Source organism: Drosophila melanogaster, chromosome 2L (genome assembly GCF_000001215.4).
Source record: "Drosophila melanogaster chromosome 2L".
Taxonomy (NCBI): domain Eukaryota; kingdom Metazoa; phylum Arthropoda; class Insecta; order Diptera; family Drosophilidae; genus Drosophila; species Drosophila melanogaster.
Genome location: NT_033779.5, coordinates 17,650,852 through 17,674,164, shown reverse-complemented (window position 1 = coordinate 17,674,164; position 23,313 = coordinate 17,650,852). Strand labels below are relative to the sequence as shown.

At 41.0% G+C, this 23,313-nt stretch overlaps 1 protein-coding gene across 12 annotated transcripts in view; it reads left to right on the top strand.

Moving 5' to 3' along the window:
• CadN (Cadherin-N) overlaps positions 1–23,313 on the top strand; it is a 131,288-nt gene that overhangs the window by 104,176 nt on the left and 3,799 nt on the right. For 3 of the 12 annotated variants that reach the window (NM_165227.3, NM_165231.3, NM_001032106.2), the window contains 10 exons: positions 6,055–6,198; positions 6,348–6,463; positions 7,389–7,553; positions 9,941–10,078; positions 11,886–13,209; positions 14,551–16,852; positions 16,932–17,102; positions 18,255–18,496; positions 22,674–22,886; positions 23,012–23,182. In NM_165227.3, the coding sequence (NP_724071.1) occupies positions 6,055–6,198; positions 6,348–6,463; positions 7,389–7,553; positions 9,941–10,078; positions 11,886–13,209; positions 14,551–16,852; positions 16,932–17,102; positions 18,255–18,496; positions 22,674–22,886; positions 23,012–23,182 (4,986 nt within the window). Of the gene's footprint in view, positions 1–6,054; positions 6,199–6,347; positions 6,464–7,388; positions 7,554–8,624; positions 8,787–9,940; positions 10,079–11,885; positions 13,210–14,550; positions 16,853–16,931; positions 17,103–18,254; positions 18,497–21,259; positions 21,499–22,673; positions 22,887–23,011; positions 23,183–23,313 lie in introns of all 12 variants that reach the window. The other 9 variants (NM_001032109.3, NM_165225.2, NM_165229.2 and 6 more) reach the window with 3 other exon arrangements.

Genomic DNA, 23,313 nt, shown 5'->3' with positions numbered 1-23,313 from the left:
GAATTTATCAAAAAATCCAACTAAAGATCTAGCTTCAATAACAATAAATGCAATTATTTTTGACGAGTGTATGCATTCAGGACAATAGCAGCGCACTCGGGTCACATAAATACAGAGAAAACGTCTAGAGTAAAATAAGCAATTTGCGGACGTGCCGCCGCAAAACTAGGCAACAATTTAAATCGTATCGCAGCGAAATAGTTTGATAAATTGCTGCAAAAAATTGATTGATGCCGGAGTCCTGCGTCCTTCGTCCTGCCTTATTTCTGCAAAAATTCCAAGCTACGTGTCACTCCAGCGACAAGTGTCGATAAGTCACGCGTGACTCTGGTCTCGCATGCCTGGAATTGCATAAATCAATGTAATTAATTTGAGTTTATCAAACGCTGAATGCCGTCCTTAGCATTGCCAGCCACTCGATCCCTAATGGCCGTTCGAGCAGGATAATTATCTCCATTTGTGTATACAATACCATGCCGTCTGAGATGCTACTGATGTTATTGGTGTCTGTCATTGCCGACAGACATTCGCCATTGAGTCTCGAGAGAATGCTGAAGAGCTGCAACATTGGCTTGACAAAGAGCCAGGCCAGTAATTTTTATTAATGAGCTCCTAATTTGTTGGCCACTTTTCCCCATCTCGCCCGCTCTAGAGCTCTGGGTTCATTGTCTGGGAATTGACAGCCTTTAAAGTATTCATCGTGGCCAGAAACTTAAATTGGTTTATTTCGTCTGGCCGCGTCCACCTGTCGCTTTTACTTGGAATACTTGATGAAAACTCTGGAATATTCTTGGACAGTTGCGTTGAAAGTTTCGCTCGAGAGATACAATTTAATGCTTCACTGCGATGCGGTGGAAAACTCATTTACCTCGGAAAGAGACTTCCGAATGCGAGGCACGCATTTCGGCCAACTATTCGCTTTTCCGTACCCGTTTTTGAGGGATAGTGTAGCCAATTATTGAGCATATGCCGTAATGGAGGGAACGGGCTAAAATGCTCGACATGTTTACACCGTTCGATTGGCAAGCTGTGGATGCTATTAAAAGTTTGGCCAAAGTTGCGCACATAATTTAAACTATGACAAGAGGGCCGCAACTTTCCGCCGCTGTCCTTTCAGGATGATTAGTCGTCCCTTGGCCCAAAAAGGCAGCAGGTGCAATGGCAAGTTTCCGGTGATATAGCACTTTGTCCACTTGACGTAGTTTAGCGACACTTGAGAGCTGCTTTGCCAGAACACTGGGAATATTACTTTTAAAGAAGAACCGTTTTTAGCCTTAAATAAGAAAAATACCTAAGGAATATGTTACACTTTAACATTGATATGGGTTTTCTAAAAGTGAATTTGGGATTTAAAAATATTTTTTATTTTGGATTTAAAGATGTTTAATTCTAACCCCGCCTTTATGAAAATATATCTATCGTTAATAATAACGATCCTAAAAGGTTTTTATATTTAATAACATTTCGCCAGAGTGTTGAAAAGTTCTAGCTGATTTTTCTTAAACTCTATTGACAGCTGGGCGAAGTTTTCTGGCAGTCAATTTGCGATGTCGAAACTGAAAACGAATCCCGCTCGAGTGGCGACAACTGGCAATTGTGAGGGCCCCATACTGGTCCCCCAAATGGCCAACCCATTTTGGTCATTCATTATGCAAAAGCTGCTACTGTTGTCCGCATAAATTCGCTGGAGACTGAGACCAGCATAAACAAGTCAAGTGCAAGAACAGGGTCACTAGTTTTTGGTCAGAACAGAATTATGGCCATTTGGTAATTGTACAATCGTATGCAGCAGATACAACTGCAATGACAACTGTTCCGGAGGCGGGTACACGATTCTGGCCCCATCTTTGGGCCAACTGTCATCAGCAAAGGGAGAAATGTTTCTTATTCTCACTTTCCTTCTGCTGGCCACAAAAACCGCAACAAGCCCCCAGGAAAACTCGTTTGCCTCTTGTCGCCAGCATCGTTGGGCTGTCCAAAATGTTATTTTGATCGCCCATTGCTATTTTGTATTCAGTTTCGTGTTTCAATTTCTTAAAGAAAATGTGAAGGGGATTTTTAACGGGACAATTTATCATCCACCTGGGCCCAATATATACACTTCTTATTATTCTTTATCAATTAATGTCCTGCCAAATTTTGGGTTCATAAATTTGCTGTTAGTACGTGACAGCATTTTCTTGTTGACTTTTCGGGTACCGGAGTAGGTGTTTCCCGGCCTTCCCTGTCAATTGATTTTAATGGCTTTTTTGCGGCTGTGCCTGACTGGCATTTAAACTAATTAAAAAGTGCCCACTGGAATCTTTTCGGTGGCGCAAATTAGTCGATAATTGGAAAAAGTGTGAACACACAAAATTCGGTGATGTGCGAAAGAAAAACCTCAATAACCACAAACAGGACAATCATATACACATGACACAGGCAGGCCCACAAATATCCGACTGAACCGCAGAAACATTGTTGAAGACCTCGCATGTGGTGCATTTATATTTATACATCTTTTTTGAATCCAAGGACGAAGGACGAACAGCAGGGAACAGCTGCCAGTCAGTGGGGCAGACAGGAAAACTGACAGACAGACCACAATCATAAAAAAATCAACAGAACCACCAGCAGCCAAGCGACAAAATGCAGTTGAACAAGTTTTTACGAGCTGGGGCTTAAGAATTGCAATAAAATATTTTTGCAACAATTTAGATGCCACAGTTTCCCCTTCGCTGGCATTAGCTTCGGACATGCAGTTAGCTTCTCTTTATAGCCTGGCCACATTAAGCGCCATTAATGGCCCATACCACACAAGCGGATGCGGATGGTCAGTGATTTCCTTTTATATCGTACATTGTGTTGCACTTGCAACGGCGGCGATCATAAAATGAAATGGGCAAGAGAAAACTGCATCGGCCAATTAGTTTTTACCTTAAGTAAGCAATGAAAGTGATACAGTAAAAGTGAAATTGAAACCAAAATAGCCTCATTTTTCGTGAGTTTGATTAAAATTGAACTATATCTTAAACCGGCAAGACAACTTAAAGTCCCGATGCTGAGGGAATCCTCATACGAGTATTTTTCCCGACTCCTGTAATTGTTTATTTTCTTTTTTTCTTTTCGCTGTTTAATATCGTTAAAATTCATTCAAGTGCGAAACTCGTCGATAAACTTTGCCTCGCCAAAGAAGAGCAGAGCGAAAAAATGGAATGGGATGCAAAGGAAAACTGTTAAGGAAAGCTGGGGAAAAATATGGCGTCTTTGATTTTGACATTGTGCCACATCACGTAGTGCATATACATATATAAATATGTTTGGATGGCGGAATGCCTGAACAAGCGAAAATAGCGCATAAATTTATGACACTCGAATTGGAGGGGGGCGTGGCATGTGGCATTTGTGCAGCTAAGCGTGGCAGCTTTTCGGGCGCAAAAAAAAGGAGAAGAAATATCCGTATTTATTGAACACTATTTATTCGGTAAAGAGAAAGCGAATGTGACACATTTTGCTCGAGTTAAATATGTGATAAAGATGACTTTGATTTCGCCACTCGGCTGCAGTTAACCCAAATTGCTTCAATGTCAACTCGCAAGGCTGCACAAAGGACTCGAGATCCTGGAGAAAAAGGAGCCCGCAACCTCTCCACAGCCCAAAGGGGAATCCCCAACAGCTGTCCAAACATTGCACACACAATTCACCATCAAATTCGTTGTGTGTCAGTGGGCGAATGTGTGTCAGAAAGCTGGAAAGCTCAATGGGATATCTTCTATTTGATTTCGAGTTAGTTTATGGGAGTGCGGTCGGGTTGAAGAATGCAATAAAATTGGTGTTAGATAAATAGATAAAGTATTTCAAGGGCTGGGCTTCGCCTCGTAAGCCGATAAAGGCGAAAGGATAAAAGCTTTCCAAATTGGGTTAACTTTTGACTTTGCCCCGGGTATTTTCTTTATTGTAAAATGTTTAACCCCGTACATTATATTTCGCTTATATTGCGCTTTAAATTCCACACATCCCGGCAATGTGCTTAATAAAAACTCATAAAATTTCATTTATCCGTGCACGAAGAACTCAAAGAAGTGGATGGCATGCGGAAAAAATCTGCGTCAAAAATATATATGAGGCAATGTGAAATTTTTATATATTTATTGTGTATATTATTGTTCAGCGGAAACTCACCTCATCTGCATACAGGTAAATTGATTTTTGGCGTTATAAAGTCAGTCAGAAATTACTGCGAGGAAAGTCTTTGTAAAATTTGAAGGATTTTTACAAACTAAACTTTTAGATGTCCTGCTAATAACATACCACTTATTAATTATATGAAAGTGCCACAATTGGGGACAAAAAAACTCAATTTCTGGTTTCGAAGCATTATTATACAATATCGCTTTGAATGTCATTATTTTTAATAACGCATCTTGGTTAATTAGTAAAATCCAGCGTGGGTATAACAAAACCCCTTTGAGTTTTCAGAACACACAAAAATGGGAATACAAAAATTTTCATCTGGCAAATGCAAGGTCTTTGACAAAAGCATAAATGTTGATAAATACGCTGGATATTATTTGCATTTAATGCCAGCCTAGCAACAGGATTTTGCCAAGTTTTAATTAAAATGTCGTCACATAGAAAGCAAGCCACAGCCGAGTTGGCAATTAGCAATGTTTTGCAATAAATTTAATTCAAAATTGGTCACAAACATTTGCTAATTTAAGCGCCACGGTTGGATTGCATGCAGGGCAAGGAACTTATCACACATACGCCATGTGAGCCCGACTGCAATGGGAGTTGTCAACCTGCAGCGCCAGCAAATGTGCATAATTCTTGCACACAGATAGTGCCCAGTCAAGGCAGCTAAATTATAAACCGAAACACAAACAACGCAGGCACAAGAGAAAGTTTTCCACTGTTGTCCTTCTCAGGATTGCTAAGTAAATTGATAAACAGAAACATTTGTGTCGAGCTGCCATTGAACTGAGAGAAAATATCACAAAGTTTGATTAAAAGTTTGATTAAAAGTTTGATTAAACATTTCATCGAAATCGTCATAGACACACTTTAAAGATTATATCTGCAGATATAAAAATGTATGCATATTAATATTAAAATTTAATATTCCCTGTGGAATCATAATTGAATTTAAATGTTATCCCAAATTCCCACTGTGCAGTTCTCAAGTTCTAAATGGGCTGTTAAGCGGCAAAGTTTGGTCGCATCTGTTGCCATAGATTTGTGTGTACTCTTCAGGTTTTCCTTTGGTCCAATGGTCTTTGCATTTATTTAATTAAAACGCACTGGCTCTGTTCAGCATTGTTATTGCTGCAATTATAAATGATATATGTAATTTACTGCCTGCCTGACATCTCTGCTCACTGATATGTCTCATTGTCACTGGCTTTGTTTGTCCATCCCTCCGCCCACAAATATTGTACTCCACTTGGAGTTTTCCTTGTTCTATTTACCCGCCATGGCATATTCAATCACCTGAATACTTGGACTCAACTCGAGCAGAATGAGAGGTCTTTTTGGGGCAATTTGAATTTAATTTGGGTGAATTCGTAGCAATTTTAGCAGCTACAATAGGTGTTGTCTAACATTACCAGAGGTAATAATAGTTAATTATGCGATTGAGTACTCAAGACAAGAGGCTTAAATGGGCTGAATATAAAATTTCGCTTGAATTCATTTGCGACCGCATTACTGCTTACTCAATTCTGTGATCAACAGTAAAATCCATGAATATCAAATAAATTACATCATCGCACATGCAAATAAAAATCGGAAGTTCAAAATATCCCCAGCTGCTTAGTATGCGAAACGCGTTTGAATCTCCCACGCATAAGAAGCAAGGAAAATAGGGAATATAGCCTTAAATAAAAGACAAACAAATTGTTCGTCGCCCCAATGAGAGGCGTCAAATTGTTGCCCTGTCTGGCAGAGGAAAAGTTTTCCTCATTGTGTCTAGTACGTGATAATTGCGAAGTACCAACCGGTCTTGAGTGTCAAATTGAAAACGAGAAATTTAACCGAGCGAAATGGTGTTTTTTCCGCCCCTTTGCCCATTAACAGTCACCAAATTCATACGCATTGGCATCGCCGATAAAAACGATAACCCGCCTTATTTCGACAAATCGCTGTACGAGGCCGAAGTGGACGAGAACGAGGACATTCAACACACAGTGCTCACTGTAACGGCCAAGGATCACGACGAGTGTAAGTAGAGGGCCCCTCTGGATGCTCAAAAAAAAAAAAAAAAAAAAAAATGCTTCCAAAAATTCCGCAATTATTATCTTACACACACATTTTTCTCTGTCCCTATTCTCCTTCTTTTCCCGAATTCGTCCTTCGTCCTTCGCCCACAGCCTCACGTATCCGCTATGAAATTACAAGCGGCAACATTGGCGGCGCTTTTGCGGTTAAAAATATGACGGGTGCCATTTATGTAGCTGGCGCTTTAGATTACGAAACTCGACGCCGGGTAAGTAAAAAACCAAAAAAAAAGAAAAAAAAAGCAAGAAAAAAATGGAAACACAGAAACCGCGCGTTTACAAAAAATGAAAAATGCAAAGTGGAAGCCCGTAGAGGACTCCTCTGTAATCGACAAACGTTCTTTCGCAGCTCAGATATATTTACGACATAAGCGTTGCGGGCTTAGTCAACTGTGAGATTTGTTTATGTCATTGGAAAGCTGAGAGAATACATAGGGCCAAGCAGGGATTACAATATAACATTCCCGAAGTACAAAAATTTTTTTCTTAAACTTCAAGGGTAGATTTTACTTAAAAACAGAAAAAGAGGAAAAAGATTAAAGAGTCAATTGAAGTGTCCATGAAGAAAGTAGAAGAAAGATCCCTAGAAAACCCACAAGAGAACTCCATTTCACTGGCCAACCGAGCATTAAGGCCATTCTAATCTGGACCAACTATAAAATTCATTAAGAAACTCGCTCTCCCTTTGAATTTCAATTTACACGCTTCGCACACCGCGAGGCTGCTTAAATATTTAAAAGTTCAAACAAGTTTTGTTACACGAGCTGCTGTCGAAAAGACAAATACCAAAGGCAAGAAAGTGGATGGCCAACCATTAATTGAATTGCAATTCGAACAATTGGCCAAGTGCAAACTCAGTCAGCCATTCAATTTTCGTGTCTTTAATTGAAACGCGACTAGGGAAACTTTCTCCAACGAAGCATGCAAATATTTCCATTTATTTAAAGAATGAAGTTTAATATTAAGTAGAAAATGCATAAAATAATAAATAGTGACATACTTAAATATACAATTCATAAGAGTTAGGTGCACAGCCTTGAAAGAGCTGAAACACTCGTTAAAAAGATCTAATATCTTAGGTATTGAAATTCCATTCGATGAGTATAAATAATACGTTTTTCTCTGTGCGTTCAGTATGAACTCCGTTTGGCCGCCTCCGACAATTTGAAGGAGAACTACACCACCGTGATAATCCACGTCAAGGATGTTAACGATAATCCCCCCGTTTTTGAGCGACCCACTTATCGCACCCAGATTACCGAAGAGGACGATCGTAATTTGCCCAAACGCGTCTTGCAGGTCAATGAATGAAACAAAATGAATACGAAACTAGCTCACAACTTTTGTTTTGTTCAGTAGAGTTTTTATTCAGCTAGATTTTATTGCATGTGTTGAGTTTTCGTTTTCAAGTTGTTCCCCGTCCCGAAAACTGCCTGATCCACACTTTATTGCACAAAAGATACACATAGAATGTTAGAGTGAAGTGCTTTTGGGCCAAAATATTTCCTAGTTCCTAGTAATTATTCCTGCCAATATTTATTTTAATGATGTGAAAAGCCTAAAAACCATTTTCACCTCTTTTTACACAACAAATTGTTGACATGTTAAAGGCATTTACTGCTTTGCAATATTAATGAACTCAAATTTATGTTGGTTCATTTTAAAAGTTTTTACATTGACAAACCAATATATTTTTTAAGTTCAAAAGAATGCCACATATTTGAAGCCATTTGCATGTTGTTCCATTCCCCGCTTTTTCGATTGATTTAGGGCCGGTGAAAAAATATGACGAAAAGTAATTGAACAATTAAAAAATGCTGTCCATTTTCAAGTGGACATGGCCTGTAAAATGTGGCCTATAAAAAACGTATAAAATTTATTTACCAAGTGCGCACACATAAAACATTTAAATTGCGGTTTGCAGAAAAAGTATGGTAATACTATTGATTTATCATTAAGCGGGCTACGATAAATTATGTTTAAAATTGAAGATGACTTGGAAACGTGTCGATTAACATACACACCTTCAAACTGCTATGCACTTTTTAATGCATAATTGAAAAAGTCAATTAATTTATCGCCATTTAATGAGTAAGCAAGCGAGCCATTGAACGTGAAATATGCAAATAAGCCATCAAGTCAAGAGTGGAAACCCGCTTACAAGATATTCGCTGGATTCATCTTGCCCACTTGTAAATTGAACAGCGAGCTTTCATATGATTTTAATCAATACTTTTATGTTCTCTTCGTAATTTATGTGCATTTTATATTTATTGTTTAATTTCGTTGTTTTTACCATTTTTTGTTTTTGTTCTCTTCCCTGCACCAATTTTCCGTTGGCCATATATTTTATTTAATGTTTGCATAAAGTACGAACTGAAATTGGTTGCCTCGGACAGTTTGAATGAAAATCAAACAACAATCGTCATAAATGTGCGCGACGTCAACGATCTTCCACCGCAATTCCCGCAGACATCCTATGAGCGAACTCTCGACGAGGGAATGACCAACACGCCCTTTACCATTATGCAGGTCGCTATATTATTTACCATTTCCGAGTCCTGTACATAAAATCATACCGAACACGAAATATATAGCATAAGGCAAACAAACAAAGCCGCTCCTCCACCACGTAACAATTAATTTAACCCAACAACCCGAAATCTCATTCAGTCTCATTTGCCATGTAAACTTTGTGTAAACCAGCCATAATAATACGTAAACATAATGAATAATCTCCGCGAGCAAGGTGTAGTATTCGAATTTATTAAAACCCATTCAGCGGTAATTGTATAAATTGAAACGGGAATTCCACTGGGCATTGAGGTGCACCATTAAAGGTGCATAGCCTGGCATTTGAAATGCAAGCAGAACAATTAGTAGTGGGTGGGGTGGACTTTAACGAAAAATTGATTCTGTTACTAAAATATTCCCTGCGGTCTTTAATAGCATTCGTAAATATGGCGCAAACTTTTCGTATTTTATTTATCGCACATATGTGCTTTCCATTAGCCATTTCTGTTTGCTACCAAAAGCTGCTAATTAAATTCAATATGCTCTTTAAGTATTAATGCCACACATTTGCACGATTAAGCTTGACCCGCTCAGATTTTCTGTTGTGGTTTTACCACGTTTCACTTGTGGCTAGCTGGCGCCCAACTAATTTAATTAAAATGGACATAGTTGGCGCTTAGAGCCAACAAAGGGAATTAAAATCAATCAGTCAGCACTTTTCTTTCTTTGTTTGTATTTACATTTTACTAACCATACGCAAATAATATTTTAATATTTTATTTACCATTGATTTTGTGCTCGCTCACTCACTTCTAACAACAATATTTTTCACTGACCAAACTTAATACCTGAAAGCACTATGCAAACAAATCATAATCCATTGAAAAGCGGCTAAAAAAGTCAGAATGGTAATTAAAGTAAATAAATACCATTGAAAACTACGGCTGAAAAGTGGGAAAAATAAACGCACTTACAAATCACACTCATCTAAACTAACCAAAGCATAAATAGTTTTGTTTTTAAGTAGTTTTTGCATGGCATGTTTATCTTATTTCTGTACTACTTAATTCGGTCTTTTTGCTTGTTTACTTAACGTTTTTCAATTTTTTTTCTCCACTTTACCAACAATCAATAATTAATATGTGTATTTATTTGCCGCGCTGAATGAACAGGTTACGGCCACAGATGGCGACAAGGATCGTCCCCAGAACATCGTGTACTTCCTCACGGGCCAGGGCATTGATCCGGATAATCCAGCCAATAGCAAATTCGACATCAACCGCACCACCGGCGAAATATTCGTACTAAAGGTAAGTCATCAGCGAAAACAATGCCGCAGTGCTTGGCTCTTAATTTAAGCATTAACAAATTGCCAATGGCCGCTGTGAAAAAATGCTCGCATGCATAATAAATATATAAATAAAATGCGGTATTTAAAAATCCATGTTGGCCAAGGCCGCAGCTGGTCTGAAACGGAAAATAATGGTGAAATTCCGAAATATGCTCTCGCTGATTAAGCCCCATCAATGTGCACTTAAGCCCGCTTTCGAATCAATCGCAATTCCCACAAAATGCAAACGTTCGAATCTGTCTACGTGCTCATTATTTCACATTTAAGTTGCAGTTAGTGGACGAAGGCAGGGAGTCTCATTGCACTATTAAATAAATTGCTTAAATGGATTCCTCGAGGCGGAGGAATTGACTGATGACCCTGAAGGTCTCGCAGATTTTAAAACGAAATAAATAATTCATTTGAAATGAAAAGGCACTGAACAATTTACTCTGCGTCCAGGTGCTGCTGCTCTTGAAATGGCCCACTAAAAGCCGCACCAATTGAAAGAAAATGGAAACTAATTACCAAATCACAATTGAAAATCCCTCGCCACATGCGAGTTGGAAAATTTCACTTAACTCTAGTGTAGTCCCAAAAACGCCAAAGTCAAATTAAATGAAATTCCCATGCGTCCAGCTAAAAATAAAATTAAACGAATAACATTCGTGCCGCACGAATTCGGCCATTTTAGTCCAAGGACTATCTCTCTCGACGTGAATACAATTTTATAAAAGTGGCGGGAGGAGAACTTGATAAGGGATACCAAACAGCTGTACCGCATTTTTTTTTTTTTGCTGGGGTGCGGATCGGAGTCCACAGGATGTGACCCACTCACAACTAATCCCTTAAATTGAATATGTCATAACAATGTTGGCAAATTTGTCATGCAAATTAAAGCGATGACTACGCAGGGATTATGTGTACATATTTTTCTTTTATTCCGCACTTAAGGGGTATTTTCGGAGAATTTTAGGTTGCTCTGGATTTTAGTCAAACCTGAAAGCGTTTTGGTAACCAAATAAAATAAATAAAAATATGAAAACGTGTCCTTCATCGCATTTGAGTAGGTAACCTTATGGTGAATGCACTTTTATCTCTTATCCTGTTCCACATAGGCTTTAGCATATTTCTCCAGAGTATCCTACGGTGTAATCCATCAACACAATTATTTATACACACCGTTTTTTGTTGTTGGCGCCTCGTACACAAATTTTTTTTTTTACGACAAATCCAATGTCAGCACCATGAAAGACTCCTCTTGTTGTCGGTCCGCTGTGCCTGTCACATGTCGTCGGGGGTTAACGATGTTGGAGTTTTAAGGGGTCGTGGGGCTGCGATTTGCTAACAAGAGTTTGGGGCAATATCCAAGGGTTGCCTGCAGCCAACAGATACAAAGTACTGATTAAAATCGCTTGCGCATTTTATTATTTGCATACGTATGTGAGGGTAGGATGGGCGTTGTGGGGGCTTAGGATGGGACCCAGGTGGGACCGAAACCCATCACTCAGGCTGCTGTGAATGCATATCAAAGTCACAATCAACATCAGGGACAGGTACAGGCTTCCCATCCCTTTTTTGTGGCTTCCCCAACATTGTGTAAAGGGATAATTTCATGGGTTAAAGATGGTGTAACTCTTAACCCACAACAATGTTATGCTCGCCCCGCCCGATGTTAATCGGTCTTGCGTTTATGACAGCTAAAATTACGCAAAGCCCCCTGCGTATTTTAACCCATAACAGCGCTTTACACTTTAGCTCACACTTTTATTTCGATGCCTTTATAGCCTCTGGATCGCGATCAACCCAATGGACGCCCCCAATGGCGTTTCACTGTATTCGCCCAGGACGAGGGCGGCGAAGGACTCGTGGGATATGCGGATGTCCAGGTCAATCTGAAGGATATCAACGATAATGCCCCCATTTTCCCACAGGGCGTATACTTTGGCAACGTGACTGAGAACGGAACCGCCGGCATGGTTGTGATGACCATGACAGCCGTGGACTATGACGATCCCAATGAGGGTTCCAATGCGCGGCTGGTGTACTCCATCGAAAAGAACGTGATTGAGGAGGAGACGGGCTCCCCCATTTTTGAAATCGAACCCGATACGGGTGTGATAAAGACCGCCGTTTGCTGTTTGGATCGCGAGAGAACTCCGGATTATTCTATACAAGTTGTGGCGATGGATGGCGGGGGGTTAAAGGGGACGGGGACGGCCTCTATACGGGTTAAGGACATCAACGATATGCCGCCGCAGTTTACGAAGGACGAATGGTTTACGGAAGTGGACGAAACGGATGGTACGGCCTTGCCGGAAATGCCCATTTTAACCGTTACCGTACACGATGAAGACGAGACGAACAAGTTCCAGTACAAAGTTATCGACAACAGTGGCTATGGCGCCGATAAGTTCACCATGGTGCGGAATAACGACGGTACTGGTTCGCTGAAAATCGTACAGCCCCTGGACTACGAGGATCAGCTGCAGAGCAATGGCTTCCGTTTCCGCATCCAAGTGAACGATAAGGGCGAGGACAACGACAATGACAAATACCACGTGGCCTACTCCTGGGTTGTGGTAAAACTGAGGGACATCAACGACAATAAGCCGCATTTCGAACGGGCCAATGTGGAGGTTTCTGTATTCGAGGACACGAAAGTTGGCACCGAACTCGAAAAGTTCAAGGCAACCGATCCGGATCAGGGTGGCAAGAGTAAGGTATCCTATTCGATCGATCGATCTTCGGACCGTCAGCGCCAGTTTGCCATTAACCAGAATGGTTCAGTTACCATTCAACGTTCGCTGGACCGCGAAGTAGTTCCTCGTCACCAAGTTAAGATCCTGGCCATCGACGATGGTTCTCCGCCGAAAACCGCCACTGCCACACTAACAGTCATCGTCCAGGATATCAACGACAATGCTCCCAAATTCCTCAAGGATTACAGGCCGGTTCTGCCCGAGCATGTTCCTCCACGTAAAGTGGTTGAAATCCTGGCCACCGATGATGACGATCGCTCCAAGAGCAATGGCCCGCCATTCCAGTTCCGTTTGGACCCCAGTGCAGATGACATCATCCGAGCTTCCTTCAAGGTGGAACAGGATCAAAGTGAGTATTTCTTATATATACAATTACTTAAAGCAAATCTTATCAGGACACTTTAGCTTACCAATGGGCAATGAAGTTTTCATAACCTAAGTAATAAATTCATTCAAATTAATGTGCTCTTTTAGCCGAAATAATACTTCGCTTCTATCTGACTTCCAAATTGCAACCAATTACATGTAAATTGCGGCACATACTCAACATGAAGAGGTGGTAGGGACCTAAAAATAGTTACAGACCAAAACTTTCCCATCCTCAATGAAAAAGTTAGCCAAACATTTGGGTCAAAGCATAAACAATGCACCAGCGTAACACTCTTAGTTATTTTTGTATTTTTTGTGTGTGCCTGTATTGAATTTTTCTTGCCAAGTATTGAGCGGAACGGAAGAGGGTTGTGGTCGGTGTCACTGAAAGCTAACAATGGCATACAAATGCAATTACCTCGTAGAGGAAGTCCGAAATGAATAGCCAGGAATCTTTGGCCATAGAACGGAAACCGTAAACCGCATCGCACATGAAAATTTAAATAATATAAGCAAGGCAAACGCAGAAGATTCACCCACCTGGGCGCCAAATAAAATGGCAAATGCACAAGTTTTCAATGAAATTACACCATGCAGAGTCTGCCGTAAAATCCAAACTCCATATGTATGCATCGCAGCTCCCTTCGCAAAGCCAAGAAGTGAAGAGCAAAAAAAGTGGCCCAGCATTCACAATTTGTGTGGGTGGCAATCCAATTCGGAAGCCTCAGCTGGGAAGTGGAAGGGGCAGGCATGTTTGGGGCTTTCGTGGAGTCCGGACAACTACGATTCTGTGACTTTATGCAAACGTTGGTTGGCCAGGGGAGCAGAAGGCTTTTCCAGACTCCTATTTGCATACAATTTGCCTAAAAACACACCATGGAGTGTCTTTAAAAATACATTTCAACTGTGCGTTCTCCGCCGGTTCTCTTGGGGTTTTTCCCCTCCGGGGCAATAGTTTACTTTCCTCCGGACGTCCAGACCTAACACTTGTTGGCTCAAAGGCGTAATTACAACAAATGGGCTATTGCACAAGTTGCATCTGCAATCAGGTGGAAGGGAAAACGTGCTGGCTAATAAAAGAGCTTAGTTTTTGGGTTGGTTAGTTGTCAGAGCTCACGGCTAACTGGCAAATGCCTTTGAAGTCCTGAATATCAACTGGATTTGGACTGGGCCTTAGGCACTTATATGACCGAGAATTGGTAGTTTATTCACCTGTAGATACACTTTTTTAGGAAGGTCTTTCCTTGGAGCCTTTCAATGCAGAAAGGAGGACTTAAGGATATCTATTCTAATCCATTATAAATTTACTTGCAATTTACAGAGGGTGCCAACGGTGATGGCATGGCTGTGATATCGTCCCTAAGATCCTTCGATCGCGAGCAGCAAAAGGAATATATGATTCCTATTGTAATCAAAGACCATGGTTCCCCGGCAATGACTGGAACTAGTACTCTGACCGTCATAATTGGCGACGTGAACGACAACAAAATGCAGCCAGGATCTAAGGACATCTTCGTTTACAACTACCAAGGACAATCGCCAGACACTCCGATTGGACGGGTCTATGTCTACGATTTGGATGATTGGGATCTGCCCGACAAGAAGTTCTATTGGGAGGCCATGGAGCATCCAAGATTCAAGTTGGATGAAGATTCCGGCATGGTAACGATGCGAGCAGGAACTCGTGAAGGACGCTATCATCTCAGGTTCAAGGTCTACGATAGGAAGCACACTCAAACCGATATACCAGCCAATGTTACGGTTACAGTGAGAGAAATTCCCCATGAAGCTGTTGTAAACTCGGGATCCGTACGTCTATCAGGCATTTCGGATGAGGACTTTATTCGAGTCTGGAACTACAGAACCCAAAGCATGAGCCGCTCGAAGATGGATCGTTTTAGGGATAAGCTGGCTGACTTGCTAAACACTGAAAGGGAAAATGTGGATATATTCAGTGTGCAATTGAAGAGGAAACATCCGCCTCTAACGGACGTTAGGTTTTCCGCACATGGATCTCCTTACTATAAACCAGTTAGGCTAAATGGAATTGTACTGATGCACCGCGAGGAGATCGAAAAGGATGTGGGCATTAATATCACCATGGTGGGCATCGATGAGTGTCTGTATGAGAACCAAATGTGCGAGGGCAGTTGCACAAACTCGCTGGAAATCAGTCCTCTGCCCTATATGGTTAACGCCAACAAAACTGCCTTGGTCGGTGTTCGTGTGGATACCATTGCTGACTGTACTTGTGGTGCTCGCAATTTCACCAAACCAGAATCCTGTCGAACCACACCCTGTCATAATGGTGGTCGCTGTGTGGACACCAGATTTGGTCCTCACTGCTCGTGTCCTGTGGGATACACGGGACCCAGGTGTCAGCAAACCACTCGCAGTTTCCGTGGAAACGGTTGGGCCTGGTATCCTCCCTTGGAAATGTGCGATGAATCGCATTTAAGTCTGGAGTTTATTACCCGAAAACCCGACGGCTTAATCATCTACAACGGTCCAATTGTTCCTCCAGAACGAGATGAGACGCTCATCTCAGATTTCATTGCCCTGGAATTGGAGCGAGGTTATCCTAGACTGCTTATCGACTTTGGTTCGGGAACTTTGGAGCTGAGGGTGAAGACGAAGAAGACTTTGGACGACGGTGAATGGCATAGAATCGATCTGTTTTGGGATACCGAAAGCATTCGTATGGTTGTCGACTTTTGCAAATCAGCAGAGATTGCCGAAATGGAGGATGGCACTCCGCCGGAATTCGATGACATGTCCTGCCAGGCGAGAGGACAAATTCCGCCATTTAATGAGTACCTCAACGTTAATGCTCCTCTGCAAGTGGGTGGCCTATATCGGGAACAGTTCGATCAGAGTCTGTACTTCTGGCACTATATGCCCACGGCCAAGGGATTTGATGGCTGCATCAGAAATTTGGTGCATAACTCAAAACTCTATGATCTGGCCCATCCTGGATTGTCGAGAAATAGCGTCGCGGGTTGTCCTCAAACCGAGGAAGTTTGTGCTCAAACTGAAACCACAGCTCGCTGCTGGGAGCACGGAAATTGTGTTGGATCCTTGTCCGAAGCTCGTTGCCATTGTCGACCAGGATGGACAGGTCCGGCCTGTAATATCCCTACAATACCCACTACCTTCAAGGCCCAGAGTTATGTTAAATATGCTCTGAGTTTCGAGCCCGATCGATTCAGCACGCAAGTCCAGCTAAGATTCCGGACAAGAGAGGAGTACGGCGAACTTTTCCGAGTTAGCGATCAGCACAATCGGGAATACGGAATCCTTGAGATCAAGGATGGTCATCTGCACTTCCGTTACAATCTGAACTCTCTGCGCACTGAAGAAAAGGATCTCTGGCTAAATGCCATAGTAGTAAACGATGGCCAATGGCATGTGGTGAAGGTAAATCGATATGGCTCAGCTGCTACCCTGGAATTGGATGGTGGAGAGGGTCGTCGTTATAACGAGACCTTTGAGTTCGTGGGACATCAGTGGCTGTTGGTGGACAAGCAAGAGGGTGTCTATGCGGGCGGCAAAGCTGAATACACCGGAGTGAGAACCTTTGAAGTGTACGCCGATTACCAAAAGAGCTGTCTCGATGATATACGGTGAGTGTCCTTATTAATCAGAAAAGTAAATTGATTCCTAATTAATTGCTTCTTCCACCTTACTATTATCTATTTACAGTCTCGAAGGCAAACACCTGCCATTGCCACCGGCGATGAATGGTACTCAGTGGGGACAGGCTACCATGGCCAGGAATCTGGAGAAGGGTTGTCCTTCGAATAAACCATGCTCCAACGTGATTTGCCCCGATCCGTTCGAGTGCGTAGACCTGTGGAATGTCTACGAGTGCACGTAAGTTTCTTATCAGCTTACCATTTCATCTTATGAAATCCACCCACTGCTTTTCGTTTCTCATCAATCAAAAAAAGAAAAATTCATACCATTTAAATAAATTGACCGTTCGGACTGTACTTTCACATAACATTTACAAACCAACAAAAAAGGGTAGAACCTCAAATTTCCCGTAAGCCAAAATGGCGATAAGAAAAACCCCAAAACCAATACCACAAAAAAGTTGCAAAAAGGAAAACAAATCGCCAGCTTTTGATAAGCAAGCGCAGGGCTTACATTTGATAGGCTTAATCAATTAAAGGGGGTGCACAAAAAATAGGAGAATACACGGTAGGAGGAGCAGAGTCCGGAAAAAAGCTTGCTGAAACTGCTCGTCAAAGGACCTCGTGCCGGAGATTCAGTTGAACACCACCACACCCGTTGAACACCACACACATGGCACAAAAGTCAGTTAGTGATTGGCACTAAACGTTGCGTGACAAATCAATCGGCTTAGGCTTACGTTTCCGATTTCGCTTTGACTTCGAGTTAAAGTCGGTTCGAGAATCCAGATCCGGGAGCAAAGAGCATTTGTCCGGCTTGCAATGGTCCTTGTATGTACATATTCACGCTTTTGTTTTCCTACACACACAGAGCAACAGCAACATGCTTAGCACAGGTACAACTACTTTGCTTATCTTTCTTAAACACACACACAACACACTTCATACTTGTTGGCTTCAAGCTTTTGGTCAGGGCAAATCAATCAGTGTTAAATAGGGAAAAACACGCCCGTTGGGAGAAGTCAGAGAAGTCACTAGGGATTTTAAAATTACTTTTTTAAGTGGTCAACAGTATACTGTAGGAAGTTTGTTCTCTTTCCGGAGAGCTCTATTACACATTAAGGATCGAATCTGTCGTTTTTGATATTTCATAAGCATTTGCGGTGCAAAAAAAAAAAACATAAATAAATATTATTAGGTAAACATTGCGCATAATTATCTGACATAACGTGGACCTGTCTCAAATGTGTTAATTATCCATCACTCAATTGGAACATCCATTCGATACTTGAATTTTCGGTTGCCCAATTTCTTTTCCCATTTATCCGAATAACTCAATTTCGAATAAATAATTTTAAAATAATGGTAATTAAAACTCGAATCGAACTAGTTGCGGCGAAGGACGCATTATGTCACCCGATTCCAAGGGCTGTATGGATCGCAACGAATGCCTCGATATGCCCTGCATGAACGGTGCCACATGCATCAATCTCGAGCCCCGACTCCGATATCGTTGCATATGTCCAGATGGATTTTGGGGCGAGAATTGCGAACTGGTGCAGGAGGGTCAGACCTTAAAACTCAGCATGGGCGCCCTGGCGGCGATTTTGGTCTGCCTTTTGATCATACTGAGTGAGCATCGAACCATAGAAAAAAAAATTTCCTCCACAAAATCGAAATATATACTCGAAATATGCGACAACAACTTTTAGTTATAATCAAGCAATTAGTGCTTTAGCGAATGCTTAGCGTTTTAGTGTCTATGTTGTTACGTTTTTCAAAGTTAATTAGCTAGTCGCAGTCAATTTCATGCAAATTCCATTTCATTTTACCATCAATTCGACATTTCAAAGGCCCCTATGCACTTTGGTTTTATTTGATCATCTCATGCTCTATCATTTATAAATCCAATCATTCGGCATCAAAATCACGGATCACCGAATTTACCTTTAATGAAAATTTATATATTTGGCACATGGCTTTCAATATATCCGCTCACATTTAACCCATTCAAAAAGGCATTTCCATATTCATCAAACTATGATTTCATTTCCATACCATTCTGAATATTTGTTTTTGGCACGTTTTCCGTTCAGCCTTCCACTCAATATGCCTAGTATTATTCCCTCTGTTTGTGTGTGTAAATATTTTATGTAACTAAATGAAGGTATGTATGTACCGAATATTTAATGAATTTGTGACTTACTTCTTGCCAAGCACGAGTATTTCATTTGGACGCCGTCTCTATAAAGTACACTGTCCATTTAGTTTTTGCGCTACACTCTGCCAACTATTCGCCCCACACACTTTTCAAAATGCACTCAGCCAAGAGAATGAACAAGACCTGAAATGCCCTTCAGGTAAGTTAACAAATGTGCAGTCAGAGATACAAGTTGTCCATGAGGAGACAAGGGCAAGCCACCCAAAACCGAGCAAGAGCAATTGCAGTTGTTAGCTTTGGCATTTCGAGAAATCACGATGCTCGAAATCCGCCCACCTTATACGAGTCTATATACAAAAAAAAAAAAAAAACAGATAAATACAGACTTGGGAGGACAGGATGATCAGACAGCTCAAAGGAGCAGGTTGGAAAGTGGCACTAAGAAGCTGCCAGTTCCATTTCGGCAATGCCTCGCGAGGATTTACTACGTTTGCATTTGCTTTATTTCGCCCCCTACTTCTCGACTTCTTACGTTAAATGCCGGCTACGTGTGTAAACAGCCAGAAAAATGCCAGTTTCAGGCTTATAGCTCAGCTCCATTTATATGCCAACTTTGCTTAACGTTTCAAAAGCAAGCAACCGCGGAAATTATTTCGTGCCCGTTCCAACATCAGCTGAAACTAAATGACGTAAAATATGGCAAACTTCATAGACGAAAATTTCGTAGAAATTATCAAGTACCTTACTCACTACTGATGGGCTTAAACTGTGCACTTGGGAGCAATCGAAGGCTACGAGGAGCAGCCAAGAGTTGGAAAAAACTATCCCTGACTTAACTTTTCAACTGGCGTTGATTTAGTGTGAAAGTTTCTTGCTGCTTTTGAGGTATTTACTCTATCCTCGCCTTTTAACTTGTTTGCTCCTTTTTTTCTGCTGTCCCGCTGTGCAGCATTCAATGGTTAAGCAATGGCGTTTGCCAATAATCAATATATCAAAAGTGACTACAGTCTGTATTTGAAAAGTATTCAATGGTGCTTGCAAAAAAGTCGCCCAATAGCCATGAATTTTATAGGAGCTGTGAAGAAAAGAAACCGAAGTGTAAACAAATTTTCGATTCCTTTCTATTCTGATCGAAGTAAAATGTCCATTGCAGATTGATAGATGGGAGTTTTAAACAAGTAGCAAAACTAAGAATTTAGTTAAATTACGGTGATCTTTATTTAGCTGAAATTGTACAAGACCCATTTTTTAGGGTCAGAGATTTAGAATTTTTGCGAAACAAAACATAGAAAATTTCCCATGCATCTCAATTACTGCAGCCTTGAGTCCTAGAAATCTCCCTTGGCAATTTCACACCTCAATTCACAAAAACAAGTGACACTGCAAAGTTTTTATCCCTCTGCTTCTGGAAGATCGAGTGTGAGTGCGTTTCCCAAAACTAATCAAAACAAACTTAAGGACTGAGATAAAAAAAAAAAACAACAACAAAATGTGAGACAAAATAAAATGAAATTCAACTTATGCCAAGAATGCAGCTAGAGTAAAACTTTATTCAATTCCAACCAGGGAAACAAAATCTGTTACATAATAATCATAAAGGGAAACAAAAATTGTAAAAAACAGCACTTAAAATGCGTGTTAGGATGGGGAACTCGATGAAGGGCCATGCGAAATGCAAATGCAAAAAGTTTGTAACACGACCAAAAACTGAACTAAAAACTCACAAAGCGTAAAATAATAGCTACTACGAAAAAATAGGAAAAATGGTAAAGTTGCAACGAACGTTTAAAAAGACTTTTTGACAGTTTTTCACACTTTTCTCAAAACTATTGAAACGAACAAGAAAACAAGTAAGCACTGAGAAAATATTAACATCTAAAATCAGGAATAATGTTCCATAGATTGTATGAAAAACCCCTAAAATTTTTGTATTACTTGCATCAAAAAGTTGGAAATGTAAGAGTAGCAGTAATTATTGGGAGCTTTGAAAATTATTTTAGCTTTAATTCCTGATTCTAGGACGTTTATTTTTCTCAGTGTGACAATATGGAGGAACTTTATCCAAGACACACCCACACATCACACTCCAGCATGATGGAAACAAATTTTAAATAATTTCTTTTATTTTTTCAACACACTCGACACACCCACACATCCTGTACACCCCACATCCACCAAAACAACCGACCAACCAACCACTCGTATACGTAACTTTTTCGGGGCTCGTCCTGCAGCTGTCCGGCGGGCTACAAAAGCTCGGGCAGCACCTGTGTCAACGACAACGAGTGCCTACTGTTCCCCTGCCGCAACGGGGGTCGCTGTCGCGATCATCATCCTCCAAAGAAGTACGAGTGCCATTGCCCCATGGGCTTCACCGGCATGCATTGCGAACTGGAGTTATTGGCCTCCGGTGTATTGACGCCATCCCGTGATTTTATTGTCGCCCTGGCGCTCTGCCTGGGCACTCTGATACGTAAGTACATACTGAGGAACTAAAAAAGAGGTGTGGAACCAACGAATTGCTGAATTAAATCGAACTTTTAAGGCTTGAATAGCTCAAGAGAGTGGTAAAACTTAAACTACCGAATAACTATTCAATATATCAATTGCATGAAATAATTACCTAATATTTTATTTATTATATAACACGTATCCAAGGCAGTATTTACATTAATATTGCACTTTAGCTCATTCGATTTCTTTGGTTTTCTTGTGCCAATTAAAAGTTTGATCAGACGTGTATCTGTCCTTTAAATATTGATGGCATTGCGCGTAAGCCATAAAATTAATTAAGTCTTACAATCAGCAATCTGCAATGACCGGAAACGACGGATCCCAGCAAGCAAACATGTCAAAAGTCATTTCCGTAAATTAAATAACACAACAAAAGTCCTTCTTTCAATTAAAGTTTATTGGATGGTCAGCGAAATATTTTTGCATATCGATTGGGGCGTGACTGCAAAAGAATCCAAGTATAAATTAAACATTGTTGGAAAAGAATAATATTTCGGCATTGCGAATGCGTATTTGACTAACGCAATAATTGCAATTACATGCTGGCCAGCTGGCGAAAGGCAAGAAAAACAGAAAAAATCCAACTTTCTAGGAACGAAGAAGCCGCAGCAAATTACTTAACGTCAACTTCAAGTTGTGGCGGCAGTTTCTACGACTCGAAATGCCCAAAAACTTTTTGTTTTCCCAGGGTTTTCCCGTGCAACAGATGCTGTCTGCGTTTCGCAATATGCTGAAAAGCGCGCTGGCCAAATTAGAAATACTATAGAAGACAGCGGATTCAAGTCGTCTGCAGCTTGATTTGCTGTTGACCAGAAAACTGGGACAATGTTGGCAATATTGTTTTAGGTTTCTTTTCGTTTCGTTTTCCCTATTCTTTTTTTCCGTGTTTCTGCTCTATTCCGCTCTGGTTATACAATTTAATTAAGAATTTTTCTGCCAGCTGATAGCGCACGAAAATGCTTGGACCCGCTTTTCCGCCGTCGAAGAGAAGTATAACTGAAATTGTTCTGCATGTTAAATTAAGCGTTGTATGATGCACCTTGTAAACCGAAGGAGTTGTTGTTGCATACAGAAGGAGGGCACTATTTGAGGGGAAATTGCATTTTAATATTGTTGAATTTTAACTATTCGCAGTACTCGTCTTGGTGTTCGTCGTATACAATCGTCGCCGTGAAGCGCATATCAAATATCCGGGTCCCGATGACGATGTGCGCGAGAATATCATCAACTATGACGACGAGGGAGGCGGCGAGGATGATATGACGGCCTTTGATATCACACCTCTGCAGATACCAATTGGAGGGCCAATGCCACCTGAGCTGGCGCCCATGAAAATGCCAATTATGTGTAAGTTTACGTGAATGGTTTCCCCTCCACACTTTAAATTACAATTAAAAAATTTTTAAGAGCATTTAAAAATTTCGAATATTAAGTTGAATAATGGTTTTATTTTTAACGCCTCCTTTTTTCAGATCCCGTCATGACCTTAATGCCAGGTCAGGAGCCCAATGTGGGCATGTTCATCGAGGAGCATAAAAAGCGCGCCGATGGTGATCCAAATGCGCCACCTTTCGACGACTTGAGGAACTACGCGTACGAGGGCGGCGGCAGCACAGCTGGATCGCTCAGCTCGTTGGCTTCAGGTAGGCCTGCAAAAATATTTTACTTTAAGACTAGTTTTTGCACCCATTATGCAGCCGTTTAGTCACGAAACTAGAACCGAAAAGCCTGAGAAGCCCCAAAAAGTAGGCTACTAATAAGTAGAAAAGCACTC